The sequence below is a fragment of the Polypterus senegalus genome, chromosome 1, assembly GCF_016835505.1.
Source record: "Polypterus senegalus isolate Bchr_013 chromosome 1, ASM1683550v1, whole genome shotgun sequence".
Lineage (NCBI taxonomy): Eukaryota > Metazoa > Chordata > Cladistia > Polypteriformes > Polypteridae > Polypterus > Polypterus senegalus.
Window position 1 is genome coordinate 83,353,831 of NC_053154.1, and position 24,647 is coordinate 83,378,477.

General features: G+C 37.9%; 1 protein-coding gene across 1 annotated transcript in view; it reads right to left on the reverse strand.

Annotated features, from left to right (window-relative positions):
- Positions 1–24,647, reverse strand: part of smg5 (SMG5 nonsense mediated mRNA decay factor) — a 197,693-nt gene that overhangs the window by 129,884 nt on the left and 43,162 nt on the right. Inside the window, exons 3-4 of the mRNA XM_039752424.1 lie at positions 16,510–16,633; positions 1,550–1,706 (exon numbers count right to left, since the gene is read on the reverse strand). Coding sequence (XP_039608358.1) covers positions 1,550–1,706; positions 16,510–16,633 — 281 coding nt within the window. The remainder of the gene's footprint in view (positions 1–1,549; positions 1,707–16,509; positions 16,634–24,647) is intronic.

The following is a 24,647-nucleotide window of genomic DNA, read 5'->3' on the forward strand; positions in this document are numbered from 1 at the left end:
TCAACCAAAGGTTTTAAATCATATAAGTACTTTTAAAATTTTGAAGTGCTGTACTCGCTATATTTAGCCATTTATATCTCCTTTACTTCATAAGCAGAGTAAGAGTTTATTTTTTGGGTGTGTAATTTAGGCGCAATAATGCCTAAAACCCCTTAGTGCATAAGGAATTAAACTGAAATGTTTTGGTGCAAAAATGCACTTGCATTTTCCATCAGCTTCTCCATTAACAGAACTTTTTTCCCTCAGAAGATGTCAATAATCCTTACAACCATCAATAATTCTCTCTTCTCCAATCATTTCTTTTCTTCACTGAGCTTAACGTAATTTCTTTTTTCATGATATGCATACAAATCATTTTTTCCTTCCTACTTCAAACTAAACACTTGCTTGCTCAGGCTCTCGTGCTTTTGGTATGACTACTGTAACTCACTGCTAGAAAGGCTACCAAAATTTTAGCTACACAGTTCATCCAAAATGTTATTATTCAGTCTTTTCCATTTCTGATCCTTATTATACTCACAATAGTCCTCTATTTTGCTCTGTAAATAAAGGCCCATTGCATTTCTTGTATCTTGACACAATTCCCTGTAATTCTCTTCTGCATTACACTAACTCCAGTTTCTGTCTTCTCAATATAATCCTACAAGATGACTCTGCTTCAACATATGAGTTGGTTGGTTAGTCAGACAGCAACAAGGTAAGAAATGCAACTAACATAAAAGAGGGCAGGCAGGTTGAAGGCAGACTTGTTTAATTATTCTGATGATGTCCAATGAGCAAAGGGGGGTACTATTTATAGCATGGCATTCAGAATAAAAAGTCAGTCAGCACCTGTGGACTCACTCTGAAAAGTGGGATTGTAACAGTATAAAGTCAGTGTCTGCAAAATTTGTCTACTTATCCCTCCTTTTACAGGTGCAGCAATGTTTAATTAAAAGTGATGTTAATATTTTTAATTACACCTCATTTTTTTATTCTTTCTGTGTCAAGCCAGCAACCATGTAACACAGAGATTAACTGTGGGACATGATGTGTTGGCTATCGAGGCTCTTTAAAGCTGGGTACTTGGAAGCATTATAATAAAAGGAAAATCAGAATTATGGCAATTACTTTCCATTTGCTTTAATGAGAAGGTCTTAGCATTAAACAACACTCAGGGAACGCAGGTTTAAGAGTGAATGGGGCAGAAACAAGATGCAAAACAATTTGAATACATAAAAGAATTGTTTGGAAAAACCGAGTACATTTATAGATGAATGTGTACATTAATTGAACTGGGGAAAAAAAACATTGTGAATGGGTAAGTTTTACTAGTGAAGATAACATGTTAGCTATTCAAACCTAAACCTCTAAATTCATTACATTATCTACTACTGACATCTTCGCATGATACCTGACAACAGTCTGGCCATACTTGCACTTACTCAATTTTATTTTCTAATAATGCTGATAGCTTATCATCTAGCTGCTCTGAAACCATTGCACCATACCTTAAATTGATAACTGCCTTGGCTAAAGATATGTCCAAATAAATAATACAACTACTCACCAATTAAAGGATCGGTAACATGGGTCCAGTCAATACAGTTTTGCAGTTCCAATTGATAATGAGACTGTATGTAAAGAAGCAAGTGCTGGTAAAACCCAACACCAGCAATCAGGTGGGTCCTGTAAGCACATTCCAGAGTACTATGGCTATGAATGTGCTGTAAAGAGAAGAAAAAGAATAAAATATACACCTGTATAAAAAAGTAAATTTCACATATTAATGGCATCTATAAAAGTAAAGATAATTTCAACTGTTAATTAGTTAATTCAACCATTTTATATTACCTTGAAAAGGATAAAAACAAACTACCAACATTCAGGTAGCATTTTATGATAAATTACACATATACCCTTAGTTTAAACATTATCTTTCAACACAATTATACAACACTGCAATGAGCAATACAATTTAGTTGAGTACCATTACAAAAAAATAATTCCTACAAAAATTCCAATCAAATATTAAAAGTAAGATAAATTTTTAAAATGGGCCTGATTTCATCAGTGGTGGAAACAATTTTAATTAGAAGACAAAAATAAAATGTATATCTGCAGGGTGAGCCAAAATGAAGTACTACATTATTCAAGCTTACTGAGCGAGGTAGAGACAGCCGAGAGGGTTGGGGTCCTTTGATAGGCGATCCCTTGCAGTTTTCAGTCTGGAATATGCTTTGGTCTGGTGCACCCCATGCTATTGCTATCGAAGCATTCTTCAAAAACAACAAATTCATCATCACTGTGCAACGCACCTTCTGAACACACTTCAGCATTCCTCGGTGATGTCTCAAATTGGAAAAAAATGCTTCAGTGCAACAATGAACAGAAAATCTCCAGGTCGCCCTCTGACTATATGAATGCCTGAAAACATCCACGCTGTAAGTGCATCAATTTTGTAGTCTCCTAGACATTCAGCAAGCAAACATGTTTCTGCCTTAGGCATTTCCAACACGTCTTTGAGGAGGATTTTGCACGACGACCTCAATTTCCATCCATACAAAATGATGGTAGTGCAGGAACTCGCTGAGAGAAACTAGGAGAGCCGAAGAGAGTTGTGTGCGAACATTCTACAAACCGTTCGAGATGCCATCTTCATGTGCAGCGACAAGGCACATTTCCATTTGAATGGTTGCGTAAATAAGCAAAACGTTCGCTAATGGGCTGACACCAACCCCCGTGAACTTCATCTGAGACCCTTGTACAGTAAGTGTGTTGCAGTTTGGGTCACCGTTGTAGAATTTGGCATTGTAGGCCTTTATTTTTTTTGAGGAGGGGGAGCAATGGTAACTGTCACTTCAGAATATTGCATTGAAATGCTAGAGAACTATTTGCAGCCCCAACTGGAAGAAACAGATGTATTGAATGCCTGGTTTCAACAGGATCGAGCAACAGCTCATACGGCGTGGAAATCCATGAAAGTTTTGCAGGAGATGTATCTGGGGAAGCCAATATCCCTGAGCAGAGATGTCGGGTGGCGTTCACGTTCGCCTGATCTCGCGTCGTGCAATTTCTTCTTGTGGGGCTCTCTCAAGTCAAAAGTATACACACACTGACCTCAAAACCTTGAAGCTATCAAGGACGCTATTTGCCTCAGAATCGCCGGTATTCCCCTTGAATTGGCTGAACAGTCATGCAAGTGTTCAGAAATTGTCTTGAAGAGTGTATCGCTAATGATGGCTACCACCTTGAAGACATTTTTAAAAGACAGTGAAAAAATGCATTTTGTATATCCTTTGTATCAAAATTAAATTTATTTTATCTTATAAAATTTTTTTAGAATAAATCTTTGAAATGTGGTACTTCGTTTTGGCTCATCCTGTACGAGGTGTGGCAGAAAAGTAATGAGACTGATTTTTTATTTACCAAAGTTAAAATTTTTTTCAAACATCAATGTTATCCCCTTCAAAGTAGTTCCCTTGGGCAGCTACACACCGATGGAGACGTTGTTCCCACTGTTGGTAGCAGCGCTGGAAGTCTTCAACCGGTATGGTCTTCAGCATGTCCGTTACACTCTTTTGGATGTTTTCTAAAGTCCCGAAATGACGTCCCTTGAGGACATTTTTCAGTTTAGGAAAAAAGAAAAAGTCACACGGACTGAGGTCAGGTGAATAAGGGGGCTGGGGAACCACAGGAATGCCTTTTGACGTCAAAAATTCTGTTATGGAGAGGGCAGTTTTTCGGCACCATTTTGGCACAGACCTTTCGCATGTGCAAATGTTCAGTCAAAATTTGATGAACGGTAAATCTGTTCAAATTTAATTGTTCACTCAACATTCTTAATGTTAAACGACGGTCTGATCTCACAAGAGTGTTCACACGTTCGATGTTTTCATTGGTTTTTGAAGTTGAAGTCCTCCCTGAACGGTGTTCATCTTCAACGTGTTTTCTGCCTTCCAAAAATGATTTGTGGGCAGCGAAAAACTTGAGCTCGGGATAAAGAATATTCCCCATAGGCCTGTTTTTCCCTTTTCAAACGTCACACTTGCAGTTTAATGGCACAACGTTACTCCAAATTCCGCTGTTCCATTTTGCATGACGCACAACCAAAAACACAACTTCGCTAATAGCAGTCACAAAAATCACGTAGTTAACGGAAGGAGTTGAAACTCGCACTTAGCTATGGGAGGGTACTGATACACGCGTGCTCTATCAAGGACAACAGCGCGCGTTGCCAGATCGCTTGCAGTGTTGCCAGTCTCATTACTTTTCTGCCGCACCTCGTATATTCTGCTAATTTAAGAATGAACGGTTCAGAGTTACCAAAAAAAAAAAAAAACATCTAACTGGGTGTACAGGAGCAGTTTAAGACAACTGATTACCAGAGAACCAGCTAGAAGAAAATGTAGGTCAAAAATAACATTGTGTGGGTTAATCACTGTGGAGCCTTGGAGCTACAATACATTTTTATATATACAGTATTTTTCCTTTTGCAGATGCAAGATGACTCCAAAAAATGTTTTAACATAATTCTAAAAAATTTTTGTTCATAAGATATTTGCTTGCCATACACATTGATCCTAATAGAGAATGGAAACAGATTACAAAGTCACACATAAAATCAAATGTCATCACCAATTTCATCCACTTCTCACTTCTTCCTCAAAACACAAAAATGTCATGGTTTTGAGCACACAATTCAAATCACTTTGAAGATAGCACCAGTATATGTATTGAGTAGCCATCTGTTTGTTACCTACTGCACTTTGCTTGCAATCATTTAGTTTGTGGTCTCCATTATCTAAATTGTGATTAAGGCTATGCTGGTTTATGGTTGCCAGGCCCCACTGGATAGCCTTAAAGTGAAAATATTTTATGTATTCAAATACATACAGGATGTCAACTTTCTTCTGTGAAGCTTAAAGGTCTAAACTGGTGGTCATATATGCTTCCCTGCTCAAGGTATCACATAAAACTGGGTAGATGGGCATTTTATTGAAAATTAAGGAAATGTGCATTTTATTCAGAGAGGGCCAGGTGGATGGTCTCCTCAGATGATGAAGTGACTCACAGAAACCTAAAATATTTATCAGCATTAGCCAATAGACCTGTTTCAATTAAGAAAGCCTTTATCAATGTGACATCTGTAGTCAACACAATTGATATTGTAAATGCCGACTTTGTATCTCACCAGCTCAATTTCTTATTTCTCACTGAGACTTTGCAGAATTTTGAAGAGTGAAGCACTATTTTTTTAATGAGCTTTCTGCCTCTAACTGCAGCTTTCCTAACTCTCTTAGGACACCAGGCCAAGATGGGGGTCTAGTGATGATGATATTAAAAAATTATTATTTAAACTTGACTAACAAAGTCTTGAGGTGCAGTTATTTAAAGTTAAAAATAAGATGTGGTAGGCAATTTTAAAATTCTGCATTCTTACATCTTATTTTTTTAATTTTATTTAAGTCTGTTATTAGCCCAACTCATGAACATTTAATGTGTTTACATGCACACACAATTGGGTTAAGGTGAAAAGTCTGGTTAAGGCAGAAACTTGGTTTCTTAATAATCGACATTAATATACAGTAATCTCTCGCTATATTGCGCTTCGACTTTCGCGGCTTCACTCTATCGCGGATTTTAAATGTAAGCACATCTAAATATATATCACGGATTTTTCACTGTTTCGCGGCTTTCTGCAGACAATGGGTCTTTTAATTTATGGTACATGCTTCCTCAGTTTGTTTGCCCAGTTGATTTCATACAAGGGACGCTATTGGTGGATGGCTTAGAAGCTACCCAATCAGAGCATGTATTACATATTAACTAAAACTCCTCAATGATATAAGATATGCTTCCCGCGCGGTGCTTCATTGTTTGCTTCTCTCTATCTCTCTCACTCTCTCTGCCTGACAAAGGGGGTGTGAGCAGAGGGGCTGTTTGCACAGAGGCTGTTTGCCTAGAAGATACGGACGCTCCTCTACAAAATGCCGCTTCATTGTGGTGCTTCTGCATACTTAAAAGCACGTATTGATTTTTTGATTGTTTGCTTTTCTTAGCGAGCGCTCTCTCTCTGACATTCTCTGCTCCTGACCGGCACTCCTTTGAAGAGAAGATATGTTTGCATTCTTTTAATTGTGAGAAAGAACTGCCATCTCAGTCTTGTCATGGAGCACAGTTTAAACTTTTGACTAAAGGGTCTTATTTCATGTCTAGAGGGCTCTAATAATGTTAACAGTGTGGGAGAGTTTATAAGGGCTTAAAATATATCAAAATAACCATACAAACATATGGTTTCCACTTCGCGGATTTTCACCTAGGAGGGATTACTGTATGCAAGTAATCTTCGCAAGTTCTCATTTGGCAAAACGTTCACCATCATTGAATTGGACAGTTAAACACCATCATCAGTAACCGTGAATTTGAAAATAAGTATGACACTTGTGAAAATTTTCTTTTTTTTTTATTTTACTTTATCTTTTTTAACAAACTAGGGGGCTCCACCCCCTGCTTGCTTCGCTCGTCAACTCCCAGTTTTGGATAACTCGAAATACATTTTAATTAAATTCTTTTTTTTTTGTTAATTGTTACATATATACACATTATGTTCACTTTTACTTTAACACTTCAGTAAAAACAGTATTTAGACTGAACTTTTCTTCAAGATTGCATTGAATTTTGATTCCCTGCTTGGTCTTACATCGTGATAATGCAACGTATAACTGGCCGTGAGTGAATATCGTATCTTTCTCTCTTATAAATAAACCGACTTTTTCGAATGTTTGCCCTTAGGATTTGTTAATTGGCATTGCAAAAGCTATTCTCACAGGAAACTATAAACATTTTAATACAAATGGCATATCAACATCTCCTTTTGTATCTAATGTTACTCGCGGAATATGTACTACATTACCTTTCTTGCCATCTGTTCAAATTTTACAAGTTACAATTGTTTGACCAATTTTTAATACAACTAATCTTGGCCCACTGCATAGCCCATCACTGACACATTAATTATGCAATAACATCACGATACATTCTTCTTTCAACAGTAATTTGGCCAGTGAGAGACCAGATGGTGTTAACGTTTGTAGATATTCTGTGGGATATTGTAAATTGATGTTCTTCCGTACTACCACCACCAACTGGTTCAGCATTTAAACGGGCAGATCTTTCTTCTTCACTAAGTCATTGCTTACCTTTTTTTTTTTTTTTTTTTTAATTTTCACTCTTTTCTCTACTGCACCTTTGTGTTTCTTTTTGTTACGCTTCTCTTTCTGCTTCGCTTAGTCATGGTTGTGTCATCTTTAATTTTTCATTTTTTTTTTTTAAAGCTGCTCTTTGTTCCTTTGCCAAGACTTTGCTTATATTCCATTTTTTTTCCCGAAATCTGCATTCTTTTCTATCCATCGCTTTTGTATTTCTTTTCATCGCGCCGCTCTTTCTCCTTCACTTAGTCGTGGATGTGTCATCTTTAACTTATTTTTTTTTTAAAGTTGCTCTTTGTGTAATATTTACCATGTTATACATGTATGTTAATGTAAATGCTAGGGTGGTGCTTAGCACGAGTGGACAAACTGTAAAAGAATACAGTAGTCTGCTGGGTTACCTGCTTTGCAAAAGTGGTAGTCCAGGTACCTTTTCTGGTCCTCTGCTTTATATGCATGCTTGAGGGTTATCTACAAATTTTTACAATAATGCTTATTTGCAAAATTTTGGCGTAAACAAGTACATAGCACTCTTCTACTACAATATAAACACGGGTGACAACTTCAAAGGGGATATTTAAAGAAACATAATTTTTAAAGGATTATCTTGTGTTAATATGGTCTTTTTTCAAAGCACACAACATTTTATGGAAAATAAACTGAAATACTGACATTAATACTGTATTCTCAAATTTTGTTTTCAGGCCAAATTTACCACTCACCATTTAGTTCTTCTGACAACAACAATCAGTTTGATCTTCAGAGTTGTTCTGAGGTACGTCCTATACAGTGTCATACACCTTTACTACACCACAGCCTGTTATCTACATATACAGCTGCATTATAATTTGTCACACTTGGGCCATTAAGAGGGTCCTTATGTTATTAACGATAACATTTAGCTTTAGGGCTCGTTTATACTTCACGCTCAGAACGCGTCCGTGCTCGCATCCTGGCTGCCATGCGTTCCCAGCATTGATTTCACGCGTCCTCAGAAATTAACGCAACGCGTGCACGAGTTGCAGTACCAGCAAAAAGTCTGGGAGTGCAGTGTGCTAAAAGACGGAACGTGACATCAGAATCTCTGTTTACTATCTACATGTGACAAAGCCTCTATGCAGATCCTACAGGGATTGATGTGCACGCTTTCATGTTTGATGAATGGTTCGATGTGGTGAAGCAAAATGCCAACATACAGATGCATTCGTGGTATTTTTATATTCAAGCGTTGCATGTTCCCAATCATAATGACATGATACATTTTAAAAGTCTCACATACCATCTTTTGTGCCATCTTTTTTTTTTTTGCAACTTCACAACAGTAACATAGTACACAGCGCTGTATGAGAGCCTCTGAGAGAAAAAAAAATTAAGGACTTGGTGAAAACGTGTATTTTGTGATTAAAGTGGAAATTCCGGCTTTAATCTCAAAATGTCTACTTTAACCTTCTAGTTTACTTTACCATTAAAGCAGACCATCGTAAAAGTCATCCCAGTTTTTAAATCGCTAGGGCAAGCAGCAATAGATCACCACGCAAAACACATTAAATGTATGATATTCCAACTCTCTGTACATTTAGAATCTTTAGATTTATACTTGATATCACTTTCATGATGAAATGCATTAAAGTGTGTATGTTACATTTTACAGATAAATCGTTAATTTCTTTTAAATAATGAGTACTGTTAATTACAAACATGGGGGTGACATGGTGGCGGAGCGGTAGCACTGATGTCTCGCCGAGAGTCCTGTCGCTGGTATTCCCTGTTTGGATTCCACACTGTGCTCCAGTTTCCTTCCAAAGATATGCAGATCTGGTGCCGCTAAAATTACGCTAGTGTATGTGTGTGCTTGTATTCACCTTGCAATGAGCTGAGGCCTTGTCCAAAGATTGTTTCTCACTTGTGCCCAATGCTTGCTGGAATGGACACATCCCAGGATTGACGGATTTAATCAATAAACATTCTTTTCAGAGATATTGCGGTAGGGTGTCATCGGAATTTAATGGGTGTTCTAGGCAATTCACAACACAGAGAAGCCAAACCTGTTCTCACAGTGATATCTCACACTGCCACCTGGTGGATTCCTCCAGATTTAAGTAAAGTATGCGCGCAAGTATAAACACTACAACACTTGGGTAGCAGGAGTGTCCGCTGCAGCATACGTCACGTGAGGTATAACCCCAGTCTACGGGCTCGTTTATACTTTACACTCAGAATGCGTACGTGCACGCAACATGGCTGCCACGTGTTCCCAGCATTCATTTGACACGTCCTCTGAGCACGTCCTCAGAAATTAATGTGACACATCCGCGAGTTGCAATAACAGCAAAAAGTCAGGAAAAGCAGTGTGCTAAAAGTTGGAATGTGACGTCAGAGTCTCTGTTTACTATCTACATGTGACAGAAAGCCGCTTTGAGGACCCTCCGGGATCGATGTGCGTACTTTGATGTTTGATGAATGGTTCGATGTGGTGAAGCAAAATGCCGACATACAGATGCATTTGTGGTGCTTTCATATTCACGCATCGCATATTCCAGATCGCAATGACACGATACATTTTAAAAGTCTCTCATATCTTTTGTGCCATCTTTTTTTTTTTTTTTTGCAACTTCACAACACCAACATAATGTACAGTGCTGTATTTGAGCCACAGAGAAAAAAAATGAGGGTGAAAACATGAAATTTGTGATTAGAGTGGATATTTCGGCTTTAATCTTGAAATGTCCACTTTAACCTCAGTTTACTTTATCATTAAAGCAGACCGTCGTAAACCACATCCCAGTATTTAATCGCTACGAGCTTCTTGAACCTGACAGCAGCGGCAAGCAGCAATAGATCGCCACACAGAACACATTAAATGTATGATATTCCAACTCTCTGCAAATTTAGAATCTTTAGATTTATACTTGATATCACTTTCATGATGAAATGCATTAAAGTATGCATGTTACATTTTACAGATAAATCGTTAAATTTTGTTTAAATAATGAATACTGTTAATTACTACACACATGGGGGTGACACGGTGGCAGAGTGGTAGCACTGCTGTCTCGCAGGGAGTCACGTCACTGGTATTCCCTGCTTAGAATTTACATGTTTTCCTGCTGGGTTTCCACAGTGTGCTCTGGTTTCCTTCCAAAGATATGCAGATTTGGTTACACTAAAATGACACTAGTGTATGTGTGTGCTTGTATTCACCTTGCGATGTGCCAATGCCCATCCAGAGTTTGTTTCAGCCTTGCTTGCTGGAATGGACACATCCCTGGATTGATGGATTCAATCACTAAACATCCTTTTCAGAGATATTGTGGTATGGTATCATCGGAATTTAATGGGTGTTCCAGGCAATTCACAACACAGAGAAGCCGAACTTGTTCTCACCATGATGATATCTCGGACTTCCACCAGCTGGATTCCTCCAAATTTATGTAAAGTACGCATGCAAGTATAAACATTACAACGCTTGCATAGCAGGAGCATCTGCTACAGCATGCGTTGCGTGAGGTATAAACCCGGCCTAAGGCAGGAAAAAGTAGTGTTTAGGCTAATAGGAGCATTTTCACAACCTACAGAATACCAATCTGGACCTCAAAGTATCAGGTAATGGTAAGCATCTTTTTTTTTTTAGGAAATTCCTCTCTTGGACTGCATAAGGTAATATCTGTTTACAACATTGTATAACCTACCAATTTCAAAAGGTTAACTTCCATTTCCTAAGGCTGGACACTTGAAAATTTGGGATAGAAGCATTGATGGAACAGTCAAATCATCCCATGTGATCAACAAGTGTAGACAATATTTTAGGTATTTTTCTCATTGGTAGCAAGCCCTGTCAGTTTAAGTGTTACCTGCTGAATCAGTGTACATTTTTTGTTTCCAAGTTGTACATTTCATTAAATGACTCAGCACTGTGTTATCATTTGTTAGATACTGTAAAATGAATAGTCTACTGTGCTTTTTTACCTTTTCAATACAAAAATAATTTTTGTTTGCAAAGAAATGACCAGTTTTATTTATGGTGTCTGGATTCTTTCTGCATATGGCAAAATACAATTTCCACTCCCTGCAGTCATCATTACTTTGTAGAAAATCCTATTTAATCTGCTAAAAAGTTCTTACAGTATTCTAAAAGTTATTTTCTATTTATTAATGATAACTCAGCAACAACTCAAAAACCAAAGACCAATTTTTCTGGAAATTTTCATGACAATATAAGCTAGCTTTAGTTAAAAAAAAAAAAATAAATAACAATTTTTGTATTTTTATTTTATTGATTTTATTGTAATCATTCCATACAAATAGATCAATTTTTACAAAAAATAGGATTGAAAAATCAACCCAACCCCCACCAAATTAAAATAATTTTTAAATTATTTTTTTCACTATTCAATTTTTAATATTATACTCACTCATAACATGGTAATTTTTCATTTTGGAGATAGTATAGTATTAATACAAAATACACAGAAAAGAGCTTTAAAACATTATAAGAACCATTTCGGAGAAATTTATATTTAGGGAGATATATTTTGTTTTTCTTGTGTATGAGAGGGAAGAATGTCAGTCAACACAATCAATTTACCCTTTGTGCTATTGTTGGGTGGCATGGTACATGGCTTTGTGATTTCCCCTGACATGAACACTGACAGCTGCTGCATTGTGAACACTGCTTAGGGCTATCATTTTTCTTGTCTTTGCACTTGATCACAATCATTTTGGATTTTTGCCAAACAGCTATGGTAAAGCTTCACATGACATTATGTCACAAGGCAAATCACAACGGTTCAATGGTACAGTGCCGAAGGCATCAGTATCACTATGAATGTTAAAGTCTGATGACCAATTCACATCTTCATTACTACTGCTTGATTCAAATAGTGACTCAATTGGAGTTTGCTCTAAAACTGCCTCTATGGCTTTTCATTTGCTGTTGTGTTTTTGGTTGAAGACTTTGCCCTACTCATGAATATTGATGAGTTATCAAAGATTTACCATAAAGTATCAGATGCATAGAAATATTCATGATTTTATTGCAGCATGATGTTTAAACATCCACCAGATGGCAGCAGAATACTGTTCTGAGAATTGTTCAGGCTTAACACTGTAAAGCGGATCATTATACTCTTCCCAAGTATAACTCAGGCTTAACCTTAATAACATAAGGTGCATTCCCACCACAGGATCTTTCATTTCAAGAATGAAATGAGTTCATGTACGAAGTAAGCCCTAGGCCACCTGTGATCCCTAGCCACTGTATGTGTTGCTTTCTCACCACATAACAGAAGCTGTAACCTTTATGCATAATATGTGACAAGGAAAGAAGAGTGATGCTGTGCAAAGTGAGGTGTGTTAGGGAGTTAACGGGTTACCACCACCCCTCTTGTTGCTTCAATGTACTATGGACTTCACAGAAACAACCCACCAAGCCCCACAACACAACAGATTGGATGCACTGCAAGGTGCTGCACACTGGCAATGAGGCTAAGAAGAGAGATGTGATATGAAGTGCGGTACTCTATTCACTGATAACTGTCCAACAAGTCCAACAAACTAACAGATTTGTAAGATGGCGCCAGGTGCTTACAGTCAACTAATCATATCGACTCATCACCTGAGCCCTACCCACAATAGCTCCAGGCTTAATGAAAATTTCACAATTTCCCAAAAAGTCTGATGTGTCACATGACCCTCTTCCTATTGAAAAAACAAAAAAGTTAGATCCAAAATGGCAGACTTCCAAATGGCCACCATGGTCAACACCCATCATGAAAAGTTTCCCCCCTCACATATACTAATGTGCCACAAACAGGAAGTTAATATCACCAACCATTCCCATTTTATTAAGGTGTATCCATATAAATGGCCCACCCTGTACATTTTAAAGGCGTAATAACACAACAGGTAAGTAGCACTAACAGCAGCTTAAATTTATTTGGATCATCTCTAGGTAGCAGATCCCTTGTGAAAGGTGCTACATGACCGTTGTGGTATAGAAATTACATTTTCTATGAGATCCTGCAAATTTCTGCCGGACAACCTTGCACTACGTGCCTGTGATTTAAGAGAAAAATTATTCTGAGAAATTTGGATGCTGCCCTTCCGTGCTTAACGGGCAGAAGGTCCAAACAATTCCCAAAGTCCAAAACTTAACATGAAGAGGTCGGTACATCTTCTTAGATGTAAACCTGAGGTATAGCGGGTCCACAGCGCACGACAAAAAGTCAATTTTTAAATAAATCACCGCGCTCGCAGCTTAGCGAGGGGGTGTAGTAGTGTGGCTGAAGCGGTTGTCAGGGCAATTCGCAGTGTGGGCATTTCTCACCTAAGTGCACAGGTGAGAAACTGTCCACATCCGTGATTGTTCCTGGGGTCACCAATTTGGCACAGCTGCCATGCCCTCTTGATAAATTCAGAAGCGCGATTCGGATAGAGAGGAAGGAAAAGAAAGGAAAGAAAGGACGGATGGTTGCAGGAGGAAAAAGCAGGAAGCTGTGGGGAGACAGAGAAAAAGCCGGTTTTAATGGATTATTTATTTAATGAGTTTTGAATGCACTGCACTTATTTTGAACACCTTGTTTTTGTTGTTGTTTTTAAATAAAAACACTTGACACTTTTTCACCATCCCCTTGCTTTGTTGTGCCTCACTGCTAAGCTCATCAGTAACATTACCGACGGTGTACGGTTCAAAGGCTCCCATGAAGACGGTTGGGAGCATGGAAAGAACCCGAATCACCACAAAACCCTCCATCTTCTTAAAAGAATTAATCACAAAAGCAACCTTGAATGTTGTGGGGTTTTAGTGACCTGAACTCACCTTAAGGGCAGTAAGTAGTCGTGCAGCACAATTTACAAAGAGTCTTGCTTCAATGGCGCCAATTACACTCATTCACAAAGATTTCCACTCTCCCAGGAGCCGACGGGGCACTCGAAGTGTCACAAACAGTGCAAGAAGAGAGGACGCTGCCCAAAACTGCGAAGCTCCCGACCTGGCGGAGCAGCCCGACATTCCGCACCTCTGAGCGTCCACTTTGATCTCACAACCCCTCGCCGCTGAAGGCGGTGTCGTCTTCACATTGTTTACAGCTCAGCGCAGTTAAAAAGTAGAAAGCCGCAACGCTGTTTTCCTCATCTCTTCTAATATCAAGTACTGTCAATTAAAAAAAACATATAATGTGGCAGTTTCTGCGACAGTCACATGGACGAATAAATAAAACTTCTCTGTCAGAACGTGCCTGGTGGCGGACGGCTCAGCGCTGGAGTCCAGAGAGGAGGGCTGGAAGAGGTGGATGCAGGGTGCACCTCTATGGCATATATCAACGTGTTTGTGTTTACTTCTTTTCAATATCAGTAAAATAACTCTCACACAAATAATAACAATTCACAAAGACGTTATAAAAATGTCATCCACAAATGAAGTGATTAGTTCCTGTATTATAATATGTTCTCTGGTCAAACGTAATTTCCGTTTCGCGTGGTCATACGTTATTTCTGTTTCAAACGCAAAAAGAATTTTATATATATATATATATATATATATATATATAGATTTAACAAAAAACAGATTTGCTTTGTTGACTGTCCTAAAATTTCATTCTTCCCTAAAGAGACTCCAGGCAACCCATGCCAGATGCAGAGCCTTCTCCATGTTTCACAGTGGGTATGGTGTTCTTTTTTTTGAGAGCTTCATTTTTTCATCTGTGGACACACAGCTGATGTGATTTGCAAAAAGACTCCAGTTTTGTCTGATCTGTCCAAAAGTCATTCTCCTACAATATTTTTCTTTCAACAGTGGAGTCCTCCTGGTTCTTCTTCTATTTAGCCTACTGCCACTCAAAAAGTGACAGATGGTGTGATAACACACTGATGGATCTTGACGTTCAGCTTGTATCTCTTTAGAAAGCTGTCCTTGCTTTTTTGTCTACCATTCTCATTATTGATCTGCCCATATCTGGTTGACTTTCCTTTTGTGGCCACGTCCAGGGAGTCTGGATACTGTTCCATAGACCATAAACTTCTAAATATTATTTGCAATTGTTGTCACAGGAGCATTAACCTACTTGGAGATGATCCTATCACCTATGCCTGTAACATGCTTGTCTATAAATTTTCTTTCTGACCTCCTCAAACAACTCTCTCCTTTGCTTTCTCTGGACTATGATCAGCGTGGGACACACAAGGATTGTAAACATGATACAAAACTACTTTTTTCCATTTAAATAGGCTGAATGATTGCATGATTGAAGACATGTGAAACTAATTAAGAAAACAGCTAAGTTTGAAAAAGAAATCACTCTAAACCAATTATTTATGATCTTTTAAGGGGAACCAACAAATCTGTTCTGGTCATTTTAGAATATCTGTAGAAAAGCTGTGTTTCATTTCTTTTTTAACACTTGCTTTGCTTTACTTGACATATTAAAGGCATGTAGGAATACATGGGACAACTGTTTTTCAATTAATCACTTTTCAGGAGACATATGGCACTTTTTTTCCAATGAGCTGCAAGGAAAGAAACAAATTTGTACATGTCTGTATATCAGAAATTGCTTGTTCGAAAAGGTTCTCTCTTTATTGAGAAGTAGTTGTCCAGGAGCGCTACGCAGTGCAAAAAAGCATAATTTTGCCAAAAAATGTATACTTTAAAGATATGAAAATCAATTTCAATTTTTCACAGACATTACACTAAAATCAATTTGTTACCCTGTTACTCAGTTTGGCCAGAAGGACATTTCTAGTACAAGTTCCAAACTTATTCCTTTACACAATTATTGAGGCCACTGTGCTCCTGGAAACACACATCTTTAGAAGTGGTTTTATACTCTTGCCTTGATCTGTATCTCATCACAATTTGAACACAGAAATTTCCTTGGATTTCTTGGCTTGAGTTTTGTCCCGACAGGCAGTGCAAGTTGTGAGACCTCATATACACAGGTGTGAGCGTTTCTAAACTATGTCCAATCCATTAAGTTTGTCACAGGTGGGCTGCAATCAAGTTATAGACACATCAGTGACCCAACCTAAATGTACAGTGCCACAGCAAAGGTTCTGAATACTTGTCATTATGAATGCATGTTGAGTAACTTTAAAGCCTATTAAACAAAGCTTTCTCAGAATGTGTCAGAGCTAATCTGATCATGTTTTTCTACATTTACTAAAGAGTTACTCATCAGCAGGAAAAGAGAACATTGCTACGAGCATGATGTAGTAAAAACTAGGCATTCAGAATTTTTTGCAAAATAAAAATTGATTCTTTTACAAATTCAGAACAGTGCATAATGAATAATAGGTGGAGAAAAAAAAGAAAGCAAACACAAACCTTTTTATTCGTTTTGATGAGTTGTATAACTTCATAATAAACTTTCCTCCAAAGTAGCTCTTCGGCCTTCCTCCCATAATCCACAGGATGAAGGAACATAAGTTTAATACACAGTTCCCTTAGCCTAAGGATGAAACACAAATATCAATGTTATTTTCTGGAGACACCAACAAATACAATTTGTAAGTTTAATGTTTTTATCAATAATGTAGACAAACCAAAAAAAGTAGCAAGAAATTGTTACCCATTTTGTGTTGCTTAATTAGATCTGGTAGTAGGCTGCTATCCACACTATATGCTCTGAAGAAAAAGTTAATTAGGCATGCTTAATATATTTTACACAAAATAGTTCACTGCTGTAAACTAAGCAATAAGTACTTAAGAATTCACAAATCTTAACTCTTGTTTACATGGGCTCAAGTTATAATTGACTGTTGATGTAAAACGTTACTGAGAATGACACAATGTACTTAAAATATCCCTGCTATGAGAACATTCTAAACTAAAATGCAAAACTACTTGTTATTCTCACTACTTCTCACTTTATTAATCCCAAGGGGAAATTCACATAATCCAGCAGCAGTATACTGATACAAAAAAAAAAATTATTAAAGAGTAATAAAAATGCATGTAAAAACAGACAATATCTTTGAATAATGTTAGCGTTTACCCCACCTGGTGGAATTGAAGAGTCGCATAGTGTGAGGGAGGAACGATCTCCTCAGTCTGTCAGTGGAGCAGGACAGTGACAGCAGTCTGTCATTAAAGTTACTCCTCTGCCTGGAGATGATACTGTTCAGTGGATTCTCCATGATTGACAGGATCTTGTTTAGCGCCCGTGGCTCTGCCACAGGTTAAACTGTCCAGCTTCATTCCTTCAATAGAGCCTGCCTTACTAACAAGTTTGTCCAGGTGTGAGGCGTCCATCTTTATGCTGCCTCCCCAGCACACCATTGCGTACAAGAGGGCACTCGCCACAACCGTCTGGTAGAACATCTGCAGCATCTTATTGCAGATATTGAAGGACGTCAACCTTCTAAGGAAGTATAGTCGGCTCTGACCTTTCTTACACAGTGCATCAGTATTGGCAGTCCAGTCCAATTTATCATCCAGCTGCACTCCCAAGTATTTATAGGTTTGCACCCTCTGCACACAATCTCCTCTGATAATCACGGGGTCCATGAGGGGCCTGGGCCTCCTAAAATCCACTACCAGTTCCTTGGTCTTGCTGGTGTTCAGGTGTAAGTGGTTTGAGTTACACCATTTAACAAAGTCTTTGATTAGCTTCCTATACTCCTCCTGCCCACTCCTAATGCAGCCCACAATAGCAGTGTCATCAACGAACTTTTGCACATGGCAGGATATTATTCTTCAGTAGCTGTTTTAACACTGTTGTAGCCAGTAGCTCCATCATTTCTTGCAATGACTACAAATGTTATTCTATAACCTTAAATGTTTATCTTCTATGTATGTCTCCATTATAAATAGGAACAAAAGGAGCTCTGTCTTGAAAGAGCCTGCACTGTGGTCATAACATTGCAGGTACCCGTCATAAAATTAGAATATTATGACAAAGTTTATTTATTTCAGTAATTCCATTCAAAAAGTGAAACTTGTATATTAGATTCATTCATTACACACAGACTGATGTATTTCAAATGTTTATTTCTTTTAATTTTGATGATTATAACTGACAACTAATGAAAGTCCCAAATTCAGTATCTCGGAAAATTTGAATATTGTGAAAAGGTTCAATATTGAAGACACCTGGTGCCACACTCTAATCAGCTAATTAACTCAAAACACCTGCAAAAGCCTTTAAATGGTTTCTCAGTCTAGTTCTGTAGGCTACACAATCATGGGGAAGACTGCTGACTTGACAGTTGTCCAAAAGACGACCATTGACACCTTGCACAAGGAGGGCAAGACACAAAAGGTCATTGCTAAAGAGGCTGGCTGTTCACAGAGCTCTGTGTCCAAGCACATTAATAGAGAGGCGAAGGGAAGGACAAGATGTGGTAGAAAAAAGTGTACAAGCAATAGGGATAACCGTACCCTGGAGAGGATTGTGAAACAAAACCCATTCAAAACTGTGGGGGAGATTCACAAAGAGTGGACTGCAGCTGGAGTCAGTGCTTCAAGAACCACCACGCACAGACGTATGCAAGACATGGGTTTCAGCTGTCGCATTCCTTGTGTCAAGCCACTCTTGAACAAGAGACAGTGTCAGAAGCGTCTCGCCTGGGCTAAAGACAAAACTGCTGCTGAGTGGTCCAAAGTTATGTTCTCTGATGAAAGTAAATTTTGCATTTCCTTTGGAAATCAAGGTCCCAAAGTCTGGAGGAAGAGAGGAGAGGCACAGAATCCACGTTGCTTGAAGGTCCAGTGTAAAGTTTCCACAGTCAGTGATGGTTTGGGGTGCCATGTCATCTGCTGGTGTTGGTCCATTGTGTTTTCTGAGGTCCAAGGTCAACACAGCCATCTACCAGGAAGTTTTAGAGCACTTCATGCTTCCTGCTGCTGACGAACTTTATGGAGATGCAGATTTCATTTTCCAACAGGACCTGGCACCTACACACAGTGCCAAAGCTACCAGTACCTGGTTTAAGGACCATGGTATCCCTGTTCTTGATTGGCCAGCAAACTCGCCTGACCTTAACCCCATAGAAAATCTATGGGGTATTGTGAAGAGGAAGATGCAATACGCCAGACCCAACAATTCAGAAGAGCTGAAGGCCACTATCAGAGCAACATGGGCTCTCATAACACCTGAGCAGTGCCACAGACTGATCGACTCCATGCCACACCGCATTGCTGCAGTAATCCAGGCCAAAGGAGCCCCAACTAAATATTGAGTGCTGTACATGCTCATACTTTTCATTTGTTCATACCTTTCAGTTGGCCAAAATTTCTAAAAATCCTTTTTTTGCATTGGTCTTAATTGATATTCTAATTTTCCGAGATACTGAATTTGGGACTTTCATTAGTTGTCAGTTATAATCATCAAAATTAAAAGAAATAAACATTTGAAATACATCAGTCTGTGTGTAATGAATGAATCTAATATACAAGTTTCACTTTTTGAATGGAATTACTGAAATAAATCAACTTTGTCATGATATTCTAATTTTATGACCGGAACCTGTACAATTTAGTTTTCATCTTAAAACCACTGTATAGAAGAGAAAGTTGCATTTAATTAATTAACCTTCAAGCTGCAGTAGAATGTTTGTTTTTTTTATCACTTTTTATGTTTCAAGCCCGCTAATCACTCTAAGTTTGTCACTTTAATAATTCAGTCTATGCCTAGAAGGCAGGTAAGCAAAGGGATTCCCCTTGCAAACAGCTGAAAAGCATTACTTTGAGCAAAAAAGGAAGGCGCACGGGCACTGTCAGGTTCCCCGCCATAACAACCACTACAAAGTGCCTGTTGTTCTGCAACATATCAGACATACAGGCCATGACGCCACATCAGTAACTTTCAACTGTGAACCTAGATTGAAAGCTAGAGGCATATGCTTGCCTATCTGAAAGAAGATGCAGCAATAAAATACAAAGCACACATACTTAGGGTGGCAGGGCCAAATCAATAATATCTATCTATAGTTGCTATTAAATTATTTTGTTAGGTAATCCACATGAGGGTTTTATTTACAAAGCAGAATACACCACGAGAAAAGCAGCGACTCACTTCATGAGAATGAGAATTTATTTCCAAATTATTTAACTAAATTAATTGGAAATATGTAAGATGGAAAACTTGTTGTGTGTGAGAAACAAAATAGGGTTGGGACTGCTAATACTTGTTTCTTGTTAAAACAAACAAATCTATATATATCTATATATAAAAGTCAATGTATGTATGTATGTTCCAGCATCATGTCCAAACGGCTGGAGCGATTTTCATGAAACGTGGTACACATGTTCCTCACTGGTCAACTAAAAATACAGTAGAGTGAAATCAGCCGTAACCCATCTCCTTCTGGGTAAGGTGGGGGTGATCTTGCGGTCTTGTATGCATGTTATCATCCAGTTGACACTCAGAACGACCACCAGAGGACAAACTGGAGGCAACTGCCAGAATTCTTTATGTTTGAGCGCCATGGCGCCCCTGTTGCTTTTGAAATTAAATAGAGTTCTATGCGTGGAAGTGTGTGTATCTGTCCGGCCCGAAAGTAAGACAGAGTTGGGGTGTGGGCTCCAGTTCCGAGGATATGCAATTGAGGCCAGTACAGCGGCAAATGAAAGCCTCCTAAGAAAGACAGTCACTTAACTGCTAATGCACAAACAATGCAAGCACTTCAGCAAAATGAATCCTTCTAGCAGAGAGATGTTCAGAGTAGTTCTGACGATTTAAATATTTTCTAGGATCATTTACACAGTTATTAAATACCAGGCGACTGCCAGCATTCTTTATTTTTGAGCAGCACCCCGCTTCTGTTGCTTTTCAAAATAAATACAGTTGGCCGGTTCCAAGAGTCAACTAGATGATAACATACATATAAGCCTGGAAGACAAGGACATTAGTGAGTCTTTATCCATCCATCCATTATCCAACCCACTATATCCTAACTACATGGTCATGGGGGTCTGCTGGAGTCAATCCCAACCAACACAGGGCGCAAGACAGGAAACAAACCCTGAGCAGGGTGCCAGCCCACCGCAGAAAACCCAAACAGACATGGGGAGAACATGCAACCTCCAAGCAGGGAGGACCCAGAAAACAAACTCAGGTTTTTTGTTTGTTAATTTATTTTTATTTTTAAAAGTTGTGTTGTTTTTAATTATGTTTTTCTCAATCAATAAAAAAAAACTATTTTCCTCCCGGGCAACGCTGGGTATTTCAGCTAGTAAATAAATAAGGTTGGTGTCCCCCACTATAATATATGTGAAGTTTTTTGCATTTACCTAGTGTCAAGCTTTTCATGTTCACTGTTCAAGGAATTGGATTATCATTGTTTGCTTCAACAAAAAAGGCACTTGTGAAACAGTATATAGAACACATTGAGTGCCACCGGCACTCACAAAAGCTAGCGTGGCAAAATGCAATTAAAAAGTAGTTTAATTTAATAAATGAGTGGGCCATACACAGCATACAGACTGACATCAAGAATTCCAAATATTACTGCATTATTTTAGATTGTACACCCAATGTTAGCCATAAAGAGCAAATGACACTAATTATACGAATCATCACACTGAATGAAGTACTCATGACTAAAGAGTACTTTATGGGACTCCATTCAGCAACAGCTCAAAAGGGAGAATTTTTGTCTTCTCTTGCCCTGAACAGGCTTGAATAACTACGCATTCCTTTTGATGACTGCAATGGTCAATCATATGACAATACTCCCAACATGATATAGAAGCACAAAGGTGTGCATGCCAGACAGCTGCAGAAAAAGAAAAAAAAATCCCTGTTTGCTATGTGCTGCCAACACCCTAAATTTAGTGGTAACAGATGCAGCCACAAACGCAATAGATAGCATTGCTTTCTTTGGACATCTGCTAAAGTTTTCTAAGTACTTTTCAGCTGAACCTTAAAAGGTGGACTGACAATCTTCATAAAAAATGATAATGTCACAATACAGGTTTGCATTATTCAAGTTGAGGCCCAATAGCAAAAACTTGCCTAGGGCCACAAAGTAGTTTGGGCCAATCCTGCAGGTACTTATAATACAGATGTGCTTGAAAGTTTATGAAACCTTTAGAAATTTCTATATTTCTGTATAAATTTGACCTAAAACATCATCAGAATTTCACTCAAGTCCTAAAAGTAGATATAGAGAAACCAGTTAAACAAATGAGACAAAAATATTATACTTGGTCATTTATTTATTACGGGAAATGATGGAATATTATATATTTGTGAGTGGCAAAAGTATGTGAACCTTTGCTTTCAGTATCTGGTGTGACCCCCCTTTGCAGCAATAACTGCAACTAAACGTTTTGAAACTTTTGATCATTCGTGCACACCATCTTGGAGGAATTTTAGCCCATTCCTCCGTACAAAACACGCAAATAGGCAAAATACCCGTGCTTCGCAGCGGAGAAGTAGTGTGTTAAAGAAGTTATAAAAAAAAAGGAAAAATTTAAAAAATAACGTAACATGATTGTTAATGTAATTGTTTTGTCATTGATATGAGTGTTGTTCTCATATCTATCTCTATATATATATATATCTATATATATATCTATATATATATATATATATATATATATCTATATATATATATATATATATATATATATATATCTATATCTATATCTATATATATATATATATCTATATATATATATATATCTATATATATATCTATATATATATATATATCTATATATATATATATCTATATATATCTATATATATATATATATATATATAATATATAATATATCTATATCTATCTATCTATATATATATATATATATATATATATATAAAAATACCAGCTTGGAGAAGTAAAAAGAAAAGGAAACATTTTAATAATAACGTAACATGATTGACAATGTAATTGTTTTATCATGAGTGTTGCTGGCATATATAATATATTATATATATATATATATATATATATTATATATATATATTATAATATATATATATCTATACTAATACAAGGCAAAGCCCTCACTCACTCACTCACTCACTCACTCATTACTAATTCTCCAACTTCCCGTGTAGGTAGAAGGCTGAAATTTGGCAGGCTCATTCCTTACAGCTTACTTACAAAAGTTGGGCAGGTTTCATTTCGAAATTCTACGCCTAATGGTCATAACTGGAAGGTATTTTTCTCCATTAACTGTAATAGAGTTGAGCTGGAAAGGCGGGGGCGGAGTTTAGTGTGACATCATCACGCCTCCCACGTAATCACGTGAACTGATTGTCAACGCAGTGCGTAGAAAACCAGGAAGACCTCCAAAAGCGCTTAAGAAAACATGCATTATATAATTGAGAAGGCAGCGAAACAATAAGAAGCGAGCGAGTGACATATACTACCATATTCATGAGTGCTGCTACCTCGGAAAGAAAGCAAGGTGTAAACCTAAACTTTAAATTAAGTTCATAGACAGGCTACCGCTGGCGCTTCACATGCCCACAGGTAATGCGGGATACAAGTTTAATGAGAGGACGAGGATATAAACGAGAGTTTTGATCACTTTGTAACTAAGTTAAAATTGTAGGCGAAGGGGTGTGCTTATGCAAATTCCGAGAGACTGTGTTTGTGGGGATTGACAGTTAAGGCGGGTGGGGGAGTCACGTCATCATCTCCCCTCCCATTGAACTGAGCTCCGCGGCTAACGCCGTCATCCGAAGCAACTTCGTCAGACTGCCACCAAATACTCACAGAAAAATCCACAAGTTAATACACACGCTGTCTCTAGAGTTTCTCCACACTGAATCCTCCAGGCACTACTTACAAAAGGTCACATTGACAATCGTGTTACGTTATTTTTAAAATCTTTCCTTTTCTTAGCACAAGCACAGCTGAGAAGCTTCGATGCATGTGCTCCATAACGCGCTAAAAATAATGCATTTAATCACACTTTGCATTACAAGCAAAGGGAGCTTTTGTCAATGCATGATTTCCTGGTACACGATTACATTGATCAGCGCATCCCGATTCATTTTACCCTAGCACCACCTTAGTTTGAGAAGAAGTATGAAAAAATATGAGGTTAACACAGAAAAACAGATCACCAATTCAAGCTTTATGAATAATCGATTCGCCATCAATAATTGTTTTGGTAAAGCCATCCTCCTTCCATTTTATAATTTTTCCGCCACTAGCCATGATTAAATGAACGGTAAAAAGTAAGAGCAAAGCGAGGGTGACTTATTTAGGCAGGCATATATATGACAGCAACACTCATGACAATGTCAATCATGTTACGTTATTATTAAAATGTTTCCTTTTCTTTTCATTACTTCTTTAACACACTACTTCTCCGCTGCGGTATTTTGCTATATATATATATATATATATATATATATATATATATATATGAATGACCTCCAAAGAGCGCTGAGACTTTTGATATCATGAACGTGTCTGTAAAAACTGGGGTCTCCTGCCCAGCAAAAGTCGAGCAGCCAGCGCGTGTGCATAGCTGTGCCGGCCTTTGAGACGCTGACT